The sequence below is a fragment of the Notolepis coatsorum genome, assembly GCF_963971535.1.
Source record: "Notolepis coatsorum genome assembly, chromosome: 15".
Lineage (NCBI taxonomy): Eukaryota > Metazoa > Chordata > Actinopteri > Aulopiformes > Paralepididae > Notolepis > Notolepis coatsorum.
In genome coordinates, this window is record NC_140179.1 from 70775260 (window position 1) to 70789350 (window position 14091).

Genomic DNA, 14091 nt, shown 5'->3' on the forward strand with positions numbered 1-14091 from the left:
CAATACAAGTTTAAATAGATCAGAGTACTTAAAAAAAAATATTTAAAAGCAAGGGAAACAGTAACAAAACGATACAACAACAACAACACAGTAAGACAATAAGATCATAAAATCAACAAGCTACATGGTGTCGAAAGCCAGAGAGAAGAGGTGGGTCTTAAGGAGGCCTTTAAAACGGGGCAGTGATGAGGCCTGCCTAATCTGCAGTGGCAGCTCATTCCACATTTTGGGGGCGGCAACGGAGAAAGCACGGTCCCCCCTGAGCTTACGCCTAGTTGTAGGCACTACTAGGAGCAGCTGGTCAGCTGACCTGAGAGAGCGAGAAGGTGTATAGACCTGCAACAGCTCAGAGAGGTAGGGTGGAGCAAGGTCATGAAGGGCTTTAAAAGCAAATAAAAGAATTTTAAAATGAATCCTAAAGTGCACTGGGAGCCAGTGGAGTGAAAATAAAATCGGTGAGATGTGGTCGTATTTACGAGTGCCAGTTAAAAGACGGGCAGCGGCGTTCTGCACCATCTGAAGGCGAGCCACTGAGGATCCACTCACCCCTATATAAAGTGCATTGCAGTAATCCAGCCTGGTAGTCACAAATGCATGGATTACTGCTTCAAAATGCTGGGCGTGCAGGATGGGCTTAATTTTGGCCAGCTGCCTCAACTGGAAAAAACTTGTTTTAACCACGGCCTTGATCTGGCTGTCAAATTTAAGGTCTGGGTCGATCTTTACACCTAGGTTCTTTACTATTGGTTTGACATGTTGTGCCAGCGAACCCAGATCTAGCAGTGAGGTCACAGCGGGGCCACCAAAAACCATGACCTCCGTCTTTTTGTCATTAAAATTAAAAAAATTCAATGCCATCCAGATCATACTAGATACCAGATCATACTTGATACCAGATCATTGATACCAGATCATTGATACCAGATCATACTAGATACCAGATCATACTAGATACCAGATCATTGATACCAGATCATTGATACCAGATCATACCAGATACCAGATCATTGATACCAGATCATACTAGATACCAGATCATACTAGATACCAGATCATACTAGATACCACTAGATACCAGATCATTAATACCAGATCATACTTGATAACAGATCATACTAGATACCAGATCATTGATACCAGATCATACTAGATACCAGATCATACCAGATACCAGATCATTGATACCAGATCATACTAGATAGCAGATCATTGATACCAGATCATACTAGATACCAGATCATTGATACCAGATCATACTCGATACCAGATCATTGATACCAGATCATACTAGATACCAGATCATTGATACCAGATCATACTAGATACCAGATCATACCAGATACCAGATCATTGATACCAGATCATACTAGATACCAGATCATACTAGATAGCAGATCATTGATACCAGATCATACTAGATACCAGATCATTGATACCAGATCATACTCGATACCAGATCATTGATACCAGATCATACTAGATACCAGATCATTGATACCAGATCATGCTAGATACCAGATCATTGATACCAGATCATACTATATACCAGATCATTGATACCAGATCATACCAGATACCAGATCATACTTGATACCAGATCATACTTGATACCAGATCATACCAGATACCAGATCATACTCGATACCAGATCATTGATACCAGATCATACCAGATACCAGATCATTGATACCAGATCATACTAGATACCAGATCATACTAGATACCAGATCATACTAGATACCACTAGATACCAGATCATTAATACCAGATCATACTTGATAACAGATCATACTAGATACCAGATCATTGATACCAGATCATACTAGATACCAGATCATACCAGATACCAGATCATTGATACCAGATCATACTAGATAGCAGATCATTGATACCAGATCATACTAGATACCAGATCATTGATACCAGATCATACTCGATACCAGATCATTGATACCAGATCATACTAGATACCAGATCATTGATACCAGATCATACTAGATACCAGATCATACCAGATACCAGATCATTGATACCAGATCATACTAGATACCAGATCATACTAGATAGCAGATCATTGATACCAGATCATACTAGATACCAGATCATTGATACCAGATCATACTCGATACCAGATCATTGATACCAGATCATACTAGATACCAGATCATTGATACCAGATCATGCTAGATACCAGATCATTGATACCAGATCATACTATATACCAGATCATTGATACCAGATCATACCAGATACCAGATCATACTTGATACCAGATCATACTTGATACCAGATCATACCAGATACCAGATCATACTCGATACCAGATCATTGATACCAGATCATACTAGATACCAGATCATTGATACCAGATCATACCAGATACCAGCCGATCATACCAGATCATACCAGATCATACCAGATAGTAAGGGTGGGAATCACCAGAGGCCTCACGATACGATATTATCACGATACTTAAAGATCCCATGTTTTGCTATTCCTTTCACTATTTGGGCAATGTTACACAATTCCTATGAGTCTATGGAACAGGGGTCAATATATACCGCTGTGAATATTATTGCACGGATCGGAATATGGGCGCGCGCGTGGGAGCGTGCGCAATGATATTTTGCAGCAGGTTGACAGTGATATGCCGAGTGCTCCCGACTGCGTGTGTGTGTGTGTGTTTCCCCGCGCTCGCGGTCGGGAGTGTGTGTGGGGTGCTCCGTGTCCCTCTCTTTCTCCCTCTCCCTCTCTGTCTCTCACTCTCTTTCACTCGCTCGTTCTCTGCTCTCTCTGTCGGCACCCGCGCAGGTCAACCCGTTTGAGGAAGTGTCAGTATTTCCACTCGCTCTGTTGTTGAGTGCGCTACAACCATAGAGGGGGCGTGCGGCTGAGTGGCGCAGTGGGCAAGGCGCTCGTCACTAACGCAGGATATGCTGGTATCGAGCCCAGCTCTCGGTGTTGCTACCGGCTTGGCCGGCCGTCATACTAACACAATTGGCAGTGTTAGAGGGTGGGAAAGCCGGTGGGTGGGGATTGGACGTTGTGGACAGCGACTCCTACAGGTCGGTTGGGTGACGCCAGTGCGGCGGAAACAGGAAGTATCGGGGGCAGCGTGAGCCTCCCACGCGTTACTCCTCGCCACAGAGTTCGAGCTGCTGCGGTGAAAAGATGTGACAGGCTGCCTCCTCGTGTACCGGAGGGGACACGTGATGCAAGGCTTCTATCCTCACTACAGCCGACCAGTGGGAGGCATAGTCTAGCAACGTTCAAGACAGGTGAGGGAAGAATTGGAAATACGAAATTGGGATGGGAGAAAAATTGAAAATGGGGAGAAAAAGTGGATAAAAAAAAACATATTACCTTTTTTCAACTGCAAAGTAAAACTTTTTCAACATGTTTTATCTAATAAAATAAAGTTTTCAGTCTGTTCATCTCACTTCAATCATTTTTATTGCAGCAAATGGGATTTTCTCAAGCAGACAGATGTCAACACTGTAATCTGTGTTGCATGTACCTGACAAACTGAACCTTTTGTATTACAGTCATATTCCGACTTAACTGAATGCACACGTGTGTGTGTGTGTGTGTGTGTGTGTGTGTGTGTGTGTGTGTGTGTGTGTGTGTGTGTGTGTGTGTGGACTACTGTACTATTACAGGTATTGAAATGAACAATGCAACTTCCTTATACAAAAAAAAAAGTTATGCAGCCCCAGAGCCCTTCAGCAACTGGGGGGGTTTGAAATTAAATTACTGTTCAATTGAAATTATATAAAACATGTACTCAAAAAAAAAAAAAAAAAAAAAGATTAAACCACTACTAGATAGATAGCAGATCATACTAGATACCAGATCATACTTAGTCATACTAGAGCAGGGCTACCACGAGCTTCTAATGGAACAACTGATAAATGATTACCCCTTTTGAGAAGTAGTTGCTTAGCAACGTCAGGCATAACCTGTATAGGCACCGACACACCTGACATTTTAATAGGCGCTATAACGCGCAGCATGTGTTCAGGCCCTCAGCCCTGGTTCACTATTAAAACCATTAGAGGTACACATTCTGCCACTGACCTCAAACACAGACCCCTATTGGTCACAGCTCTACAGCGGCAGCATGAGTGAGATACTTGGTTATACAATACTGTCTCTCTAATCAACACCTATTCATAGTATTCTAGTGCTGTGTTTTGCCATATAATATGGTTGTCATTTAATTCTAATCACCTATTTGATTACAATCGCCCGTTGTTTGCGACAAAGATGCTTGCGATCAAATACAAATATAATTTTCTCTTTACGAACTACTAAGAGAAAAGAATATCAATCCGTTTGGTAGATCCAGATCCGTCTTTCCCATTACATTAGTGTCAACGCCAACGCGCAGATTTTTTCCACCTCGATTTTGGGTGGAAGTGAAATAAGGACGAGAGAGGAAATCCCGCCGAGCGCTCGCTCTCGTCGGCCAACGTGAGAAGGAGGCAGCTCTGTGTGGTCGAGCAGTCGGGCAGCGCCGTCCTCGAGCTGGTCTGGCCAGACCACGACGTCTCAGTCTTTTCACCCTGAATTGTATCTATTGGCTAGGGCTGTGGCTTTAGGCCGGACGTATGGATTACTTAGAAGCCAAAGAAACTATAAAACAATCACTGTATCACTAGGAGTGCTCAGCCAGAGAGGGAGGGGGGGGGGGGGGGGGGGGGGCTGAAGTGACCCACATGCCCACGAGATGCATAATGAGACCACAGCCAAAAACAATATTTACAGCGGGGCATTTCACGAGGGACAAGCCCTGGAGCTGTGGAGCTGCAGTATGTCCACATAGCGACCGGCGTGATATTAACCAAGAAAAAAAGAACAAAAAGATTGCAAATGTTAGCTTCTCTCCAATAGTGACTCCAATTAACGTATCCTAACAACGTTGTGTGAGGCAGCGGCTTATTAAAGCAAGCCGTGTGGAAATGGCATAGAGGGCTGCTCATGGGCATGGAGTCTAACCTGACAATCTTCTCCAATATGCAGACGACTCAAAGCTGACAACACAGCGGACACCAAGACAGACGCTCATCTGCACGACAGCGTGTGACAAATGTTAACAATGTTTATATTTGTAGTGTACAAATAAATACAAATAGAAATAACACATTTGATTGAATAGGGTTATTAAATATATGCATGTATTTTGAAAACATCTCCTAAGAGGGGTCGGGGTAATATGCTGCACATGTTGCTAGATGCTAACCTGGGCTGACATTAACGACGAGGCCTTGCATTACTGAGGTGACCGTCGTCTGCCCCTGTTCTGTAGTGTGACGACTGACGCTGGAAAAAGCTCGATTACATTTGTAATGTTTGTAAAAACACAGAAATAAACAGTAGTAGTAGGCGGCTGGGTGGCGCAGCGGACATTGCACTCTTCACCAACGCAAGAGACACCAGGTTCGGCTCCGGCTGTCGGCTTGGGCCGGCAGTCATACTAACTCATTGGCAGAGTTAGCGGGTGGAAGTCGATGGGTGGTAATCTGGACGTTGTGGACAGCGACTCCTACAGGTCGGTTGGGGGACGCCTGCACAGCAGAGACAGGAAATGGCGGGGGTAGTGTGAGCCTCCCACACGTTACACCTCGCCAATGAGAGTCCGCGCTGGCAGGTGAAAAGATGCGACAGGCTGCCTCCTCGTGTATCGGAGGGGACACGTGATGCAAGGATTCTATCCTCTCTACAACCGACCAGTGGGGGGCATATGCGAGCAACGTTCAAGACAGGGGAGGGAGAATTGGCACGAGAGGTAAATTGGGATGGGGAGGAAAATCACAGAAAAAAGAAAGAGAAAAGGTAGATTAAAAAAAATATGCTACATTCATTAGGTTGACATTTTAGGCATTTAGTATCCAGAGCAAGTTACAATGAGTGCAACAGTAGAGTGAGCTCACATACTAGTATCACCACCATATATAATAGACCTGTGGAGTGAGGACCTGTGATTTACCCCCATTGAAGTATTACAGCCAAACTGAATTGTGTAGGTTCATAATCTTTGACAGAGGTATAGACTATTTCATTCTTATACTGTTACAACCAATAAATTATAAATGTTTTTTGTTTACCTACATTTATGCATGTCTCTGCGAACTTCAACCAATCACAAGAGCTGAGAACTACTTCGACGTTCGTGTCATTCTTGTTTTGTTTTTGTGGCATTCGGCACCATCTTTGTTTTCATTGTAGCCATGAAAAAAACGTTCAAAACATGATAACTACAGCGTTTTAAATACAAACGAGTCAGGTAACCATGAGTATATAATTCCAATAGTGTATTCTATCTGTTGTTTTGAATATTTCGGTTTCGTAACGCCGTCCTCTCAGCTCCGCAGCGTCCGCTCGCGACCGGTCTAATGGGTACTGTAGTAGTTACCATGGAAACAAGTAAAGATTCAATTGCATTCGATTAGGGATGTCCGATATTATCGGCCTACCGATATTATCGGCCGATATTGGCATTAAAATGTGATATCGGAAAATATCGGTATCGGTTTTCAATTTCTTTTCTTTCTTTTGTTTTCTTTTTTCTATAACCTTTATTTACCCAGGCAAGCAAGTAAGAACAAATTCTGATTTTATTTATTGTCAAAAGTATGCATAATGTTGTGTTAATTCCACAACAAGAGATATGTAATGTAAATTACCTGAAATTATTCCGTTTTTTGGGGGGGGGAAACCCTGCATATATTGGTATCGGTTGATATCGGTATCGGAAATTAAGAGTTGGACAATATCGGTATATCGGTATCGGTAAAAAAGCCAATATCGAGCATCCCTACATTCGATACACAGTCTTGTACCCATGACTTTTTCGTTGTTTTTGTCACCAATTGAATAGGTGGAACCATATAAACCCGCTACCTTGAGAAACTCCTATGATAAAAGTCCATATAAAGAAATCTAGAGGTGGGTCTTAAAATGATCACGTGACTCCCCGGGTCTATAGCAAGCAACGCAAGCCAAAAGAAGTCGATAGCATACAAAGCTTAAAAATATAGGTGGTCTACAATGAATAAATACAAGTGTTTTTTTTCTTTATTTGGAACTCTGAATAGGCTGAGTGTGGGTACAACCGCTGTGATGATGATGATAGCACAGATGAGCACTGCAGTACGGATGGTTCCCCATCGCCACTGATTAAATGACTAATTTCTCGACGTGTCACCGCCATCAATCTCTGGCGACTCTGGTGTAAAAACACTGGAACGTTTCAAACAAAGTCACAGATAACGCAGAGCCACTGAAGCGGTTAATCATGTGACATGTGCGCTGAAGAAAGAATCTTTCAGGAACTCGTTTATATATAGCGCTTTTATCCAAAGCGCTTTACAATTTGTTGTCCTCACATTTGACCCATTCAACCCTGTTAGGGGTTAAGTGTCTTGCTCAAGGACACTTCGACACAATGCCCGGGAGGAGCGGGAATCGAACCCGGAACCTCCGGATTACCGGACGACTGCTCTACCTCCTAAGCTACCGTCACCCTGTCAAGTATGGCTTTCTAGTACTTTATACGTGACCAGAGCTCTGCAGCTACTTGGTATTTGTGTGTACAGACGGGCCTGGAGGTTCCCACAGTAAACGATGGAGATAAACAGCGCAGTGAGCGTCTGAAGGGAAGTTGCTACAACGGCTGCATTTGATCGACCTTAAGGTCCAGTATTTCCCCGTTTACAGTGGGTTCACTTTGCCGATTATAATTTTTTTCTCACTTTTTTTCTGTATATTTTTCTCTCATCCCAATTTAGTCATTATGCCAATTCCCTTCCTGGTCGTTGCACGCATTGCCCCACTGTCGGCCTGGGGAGGGTATATAACTACCACATGCCTCCTCCGATACATGTGGAGTCAGCCAGCCGCTTCTTTTCACCTGACAGCGAGGAGTCTCACTGGGGAAATGTAACGCGTGGGAGGTTCACGCTATTTCCCCCCGATCCCCTCCCTGCTGAACAGGCGCCCCGACCGACCAGTAGGAACCGTAGTTTACAATGACTAGGACATACACCCCGCCGGCTTCCCACCCGCTAACACTGCCAATTGTGTTAGTAGGGACGACTGACCAAGCCGGAGGTACCGCTGACAGCTGGATTCGATCCCAGAGTCTCTGCGGTGGTAGGCGAGTGCATTATCCACTGCGTTGCCCAGCCGCCCTTACTTTGCCGATTCTTAACCAGGATTTGAGTGGTTTTCATTATGGTTATACCAAATAAATAAATAAAATAAACACAACGCAGATACTTCACGGAAGGCTGATAACAATCAACGAGAAAGGCCGAAAACATTGAAATCCAACAGTCTGATCATTCCATTGTGAGATCATGCAACAAGTACCCCCTCAGAAGCAAGATTAGCAAGGGAAACTAACGCACAACCTGAGAACTGGGCTTCTTTTATATAAAGTCTTCCAAGGCCTCACCTCGTTTCTGCAGAAGCTCGTGGATACATGTCTTGGACTCCAGCAGCGTCTCCGTGTCCCCGTCCCTCTCGGGTTCCTCTGCAATGGGCGCCGGTGGCGGCGGGGTGGGGGTCTGGGGCGACGGGGTCTGGGGCTGGGTCTGGCTCACCGACAGGTTATGGATCTTGGCACCCATGTCGGGGGTCTCCGAGCTTAAGAAGGCGGCAGGGCCGTCGATACCTGTAGTGTGGGAGTGGTTTAGTCGCAGCGACTACTAAAGAGCGGCCCCACCATGGAACAGTAGACGCTGTAGGTAGGAAGACGAGACACTTCGTGCTTAAAACAATCCACTCATTAATACTCATTTAAGTTGCAGTCTGTCGAACCCTCATCAGACAGGCGTACAAGAAATGTAATTGTAACCAACATGTAGTTGTATCCATCAGCTGGGAGGTTGCTGATGTGTTTGCCATGTGGGATGGCTCGAGTGTATGACTACAGACAGTATATGAGTTCCTCTGTGAGGGAACGTCTCTATGTCAATTGCTAAAAGGCAAGCCCGGGGTGTTGTTGAGTGTGACTAATGGGTAGCTTGTCGATACGCCGGGAGTGCTCCGGAGTGTCTGTTATATGGCTGTTTTCCTGTGTTACATTTCTCATTTCTTAAGTCTGCTCTAGCCGTGGGTCCAAAGATCTTTCATTCACTTTCACACGGAGAAGCCTGACTTTTACCTGCCACGCTGTACCTGCCACACTGTACCTGCCACGCTGTACCCGCCACGCTGCACCTGCCACGCTGCACCCGCCACGCTGCACCCGCCACGCTGTACCTGCCACGCTGCACCTGCCACGCTGTACCTGCCACGCTGTACCTGCCACGCTGTACCTGCCACGCTGTACCTGCCACGCTGCACCTGCCACGCTGTACCTGCCACGCTGTACCCGCCACGCTGTACCTGCCACGCTGTACCTGCCACGCTGGTTGAGAAAGGACCGTACCGATCGACATCATCGGCGAGCTGGAAACAGGGCTCAAAAAGTGTGACCGTCCCTTCGAGGGAGTAGTGTCGTCACGATACCAACATGTTTACTTCGATACCGATACCAGCCTAAGTATCACGATACCGGTTCTAAAGCGATACCACGGCAAAAACCTAAAATATCAGGAAAAGTTTTGGAATGTAATATTAGATGACAGAACATGGACAATTATTTATAGAATTATTTTAATTAATAATATTTTGACGCCGTTGAAACTTGAATAATCAAAAATAATAGAATGATTGATACAGCTGCTGAGCTATATACTGTAGCTAATCTCCATTTGTTATTACGTGTATTATGTGTTATCTCTTCACTCCACACTGTCTGTGCCAGCGCATGAGATATTATTATAAAAAGATGATATATATGTATATGTAAATCAATATCTTCCTTTTGAACTAAATAGGCTCAGGAACCAGGATTGTTAGCCTAATTCATGTCAAAAAGAGTAGCCCAGGGGCGCTCCAGTAGCACACCATGTACTGCGCTGCGTCGCGGATCGGCCGACCCGAGTTCGATTCCCGGACCCGCCATTATTTGCCGAATGTCTTCCCCTGCTCTCTCACCCGTTTCACCCTCACTGTATCTGTCGGTCATGTCTGACCAGGAAAAGCGATAAATAAAATAAATAAAAAAAAAAAGAAAAAGAATAGTAGCCTATAGAAAATGTGCGTACACACACACACACACACACACGAGAGAGACCTCACCGTCCATGATGACGTCGCTGGTGATGCTGAGGCGGGATTCGACCAGAGGGGCCTGCTCCTCGCTGCGCCGGGGTCTGGAGCGTCGGGGCCGGGCCTCCGGGTTGGGCTGCACCATGAGAGGCTCCTGCCGCCTCCTCCGCTGCTTCTGCTCCAGCAGCGCCCTCTGTGGACCGGGAGGACCAGGACGTTCATTACCATTGTCATCTCACGGGAAAAGGGGTGGGCTGGGTGATATGGCAAGACATGAATATTGTGATATTCTAAAGCCCTTTTTTCAATAACAATGTATATATATATATATATATATATATATATATATATACACATATATATCATGATATCTGCATAGGTATGGAAAATCACATGTCAGATCCAATCGATGTCGATCATATTACATCCTGCATTCACATGCATTAGGGTGTGATACATGAATGAATTGCAACTGTAATTAAAATTTTGTGAGATACCAGACTTACCGTTTGCTTTTCAGCTAAATTGTGTATCACAATACAACATTGAAAAAAAAAAAAACAAGGACATCACGATATCACAGTTAGACCATCAATATATTGCCTAGCCCTAGTTTGAGGCTCACTCAGAAAGGCCCTTGACGAATATAGGCTGGCATCAGCTTGGATGCTTGATGTAGTGATTAGGTCAGACAAGGTGCGAGGAGAACGTCAGGTTTGAGTTGGCGTCTCCCACCCACCCCGCTGTGAGAAAAAGACAGACGTGAGTTATTTTCCTTGAGGCTTACATTACATTAAAATGGACTAGACTAGCTGTTAGCCAGGAAATCGGTATCCATCTTCTTGTCCGACTCTGGAGAAGAAGACGGTAAAAGCACATTTCCCATAACGTTGGCGTGTTCTGAGCGGAGTAACAACACTGGAGAGACACAGCTGACAGCTGGACGCAGAGGCCGAGGGGGAAAAGGGCACCGATGATATTCTCCGGCCAGTATATAGGTCTACCGCTTTGCCTGGCCTCGTTAAAACACTGGTCTGCCAGGCCTGCCTCCTACCTGGGCATCAAGAGATAAATCTCCCTCCACTTTAATGGACAGGCAGACAGACGAGGCACTCCAAAATTCAACAGACGCGCACAGCTCAGACAGAAAGGTCAGGACATCAATCAAAGACGTTTTCTAAAAGCTAGACTGATTGATGGGACTCAACTTGTCCCCACTCCGAGCCATCGTAGATATCAGGGAGATATAAGGCTCAGGCTCCGCTCCGTCTATGACTATAGGTCAAGCTTTCTATGTTGGACCTCCCAACAGCTAGACTACATTCGACAACGCAAAGAATACTGGCAGTCTATTGGCCGACTCTGTGCGTTTGGTGCCAGGCAGCAGAGTGTGTTACTATGGCAACAGTACACTCTGATGTCACAGAGAAGTGGCTCCTGTCCTTCAATTTACCCCTTTTCTCTCATCTTCATCCTTTTGTTGTCAGATCTCCCAGTTAATCTGTGTTGTTGAGGTACTAGTGCCTCTCCTCTCCTCTCTCCCTCCTGTGTTGTTGAGGTACTAGTGGGAACACGATGGCAGAGTGAATAAAACACAGTGACCTGGACAAATCCTTTAGCTATGCAATGACATGGATTTTTTTACTTTCCATGCCCGTCAGCTGGCAGAGGACGAATTCTGCAGACACAGGATAGAATAGGTGAATCATTGTCACAGGATCTAAGGCCATTAAATTATAGTACATTGGAACATGTTTTATTCAAATAGCAGCTGTGGTGGTGATAAATTGCCATGCTCCGCTGACAATACAGTACAGGAAATGGGTTGCAGGGATTCAACTGAATGAAAAACAACTTGTTTGCGTATACAATAACAGCTAAATAACTATTGAGTGAAGCCATCACAAACTCCTATAATAAAGTCTAGACCTAAATACTGTCAAGTGCCTCATGGGACTGTGCCATATCAACATGAAGAACGTTGGTTGGGTGGGAAGAAAGAGGTCAATGACATTGTTGTCTGTTCTGTAACACGGTTGTCTTGTGTTTTCTTTTTTCGCAATGTGTGTTCCGACACAAAACTAATTTCTGTATCAACAGACGATGAAGAATGATCTAATCTAAGAGTGATGTGGCCTCCATTTCTTTCCCGTAACAGGCCAGTGGGCTAAAATCATCACAAAGCAGGCGGGGATGTGGACAGAAGTAGTCTTTCCTTCCCTTCCCTCACTTTTATCCAAAGCGCTTTACAATTTGTTCCTCACATTTACCCATTCACCCACACACGGCAGAGGCAACCATGCAAATGTCTTGCTCAAGGACACTTCATTACATTTACATGTAGTCATTTAGTTGACGCTTTTATCCAAAGCGACTTACAAGTTCTGTACGACAGGTGATCAGGAAGGGCATAACTATCAGCTGAGTAACAATGTTCATCAAAGTGTTGAGTGATACAGTGTAGGTTAGTTTATATTTTTTTTCTTTTCATTTCAGATAATGGTTGAAGAAGTGCGTTTTTAGTCGACGGCGAAAGATTGGACGGGTATGCCAGGTCGAGGGCCTTGAGGCGGATTTGTGCGGCAATGGGGAGCCAGTGCAGGTCCCTAAGAAGTGGGGTGACATGGGCCGACTTCGGTAGGTTTGAGATCAGGTGGCCGGGAGGCCAGCAAGCAGTGCGTTGCAGTAGTCGAGGCGGGAGATGACTGTTGATTGGACGAGGAGTTGGGTGGCTTCTTTTGTCAGGAAGGGGCGGATCCTTCTGACGTTGCTCAGGAGGAATCTGCAGGTTCTGGTTGTCGCTGCGATGTGAGCGGAGAAGTTCAACTGGTCGTCGAGGACAACACCAAGGTTCTTGGAGGTCGGGGACGCGGTCACAGCTGCATTCTCGACTGTGATGGAAAGGTCGGTCAGGGGGGAGGATTTGGCCGGCAGGTGGAGCAATTCTGTTTTGCTTAGGTTCAGTTTGAGGTGGTTGGTCGTCATCCAGGCGGAGATGTCGGACAGACAAGCCGAGATCCGCTCAGAGACGTGGATATCTGAGGGAGGGAAGGAGAGGAAGAGTTGAGTATCATCGGCATAGCAATGATACAAGAAGGCATGAGACGTGATAATGTTACCCAGAGATTTAGTGTAGAGGGAGAAGAGAAGGGGTCCTAGGACCGAGCCCTGGGGGACACCCGTCCGCAGGAGGCGGGTGGCTGACAGGGTCCCTCTCCATGAGGTAGGAGCGGTCATTGAGGTATGATGTCAGCGCAGAGCCAGCCACTGCCATTCCTGCGAGGGCCGCGAGGAGGATCTGATGGTTGACTGTGTCGAAGGCTGCAGATAGATCTAGGAGAATCGGGACAGAGGAGAGGCCTTTCGCTTTTGCTAAGTGAAGTGCCTCTGTGACCGCAATGAGGGCCGTTGGAGTGGCCAGTCCGGAAGCCTGACTGATTAGGGTCTAGGAGGTCATTCTGTAAGAGATGAGCAGTAAGTTGGTTGGATACAGCACGTTCAAGTGTTTTAGAAAGGAAAGAGAGAAGAGAGACAGGACGATAGTTGCCTATGACGGTGACGCTTGTTTTAGGGAGGTGGGGACCATCCCCGAGTTGAGGGAGGAGTTGATGGTTGCAGTTAGGAATGGGAGGATGTCCGGTGCTATGGTCTGGAGGAGTGGGGAGGGTAACTAATCCAGCTGGCATGTAGTCGGACGGTTCGATGTTACCAGTGTCAGGGTCTCGGCTTCTGTAATGGGAGAGAAAGATGACAGAGTGAAGGATGAGGTTCTCGACTTTGACATGCTGCCTGGGAGGAGCGGGAATCGAACCTCCGGATTACCAGATCAACCTCTCGAGCCACTGTCGCATTCATATGCTAAAAAGGCAGTAATCTGACCCCACCCTCTTTTCTAGTTCATCCGAGGGAAGCAACAGTTGTGATCGGAGG

The 14091-nt window shown here is 45.7% G+C and overlaps 1 protein-coding gene across 7 annotated transcripts in view; it reads right to left on the minus strand.

Annotated features, from left to right (window-relative positions):
• The window catches only part of tulp3 (TUB like protein 3), a 72673-nt gene that overhangs the window by 15967 nt on the left and 42615 nt on the right, over nt 1–14091 (minus strand). For 6 of the 7 annotated variants that reach the window (XM_084330040.1, XM_084330041.1, XM_084330039.1 and 3 more), the window contains 2 exons: nt 10192–10354; nt 8459–8677 (listed from right to left, as the gene is read on the minus strand). In XM_084330040.1, coding sequence (XP_084186166.1) covers nt 8459–8677; nt 10192–10354 — 382 coding nt within the window. Of the gene's footprint in view, nt 1–8458; nt 8678–10191; nt 10416–14091 lie in introns of all 7 variants that reach the window. The other variant, XM_084330044.1, reaches the window with a different exon arrangement.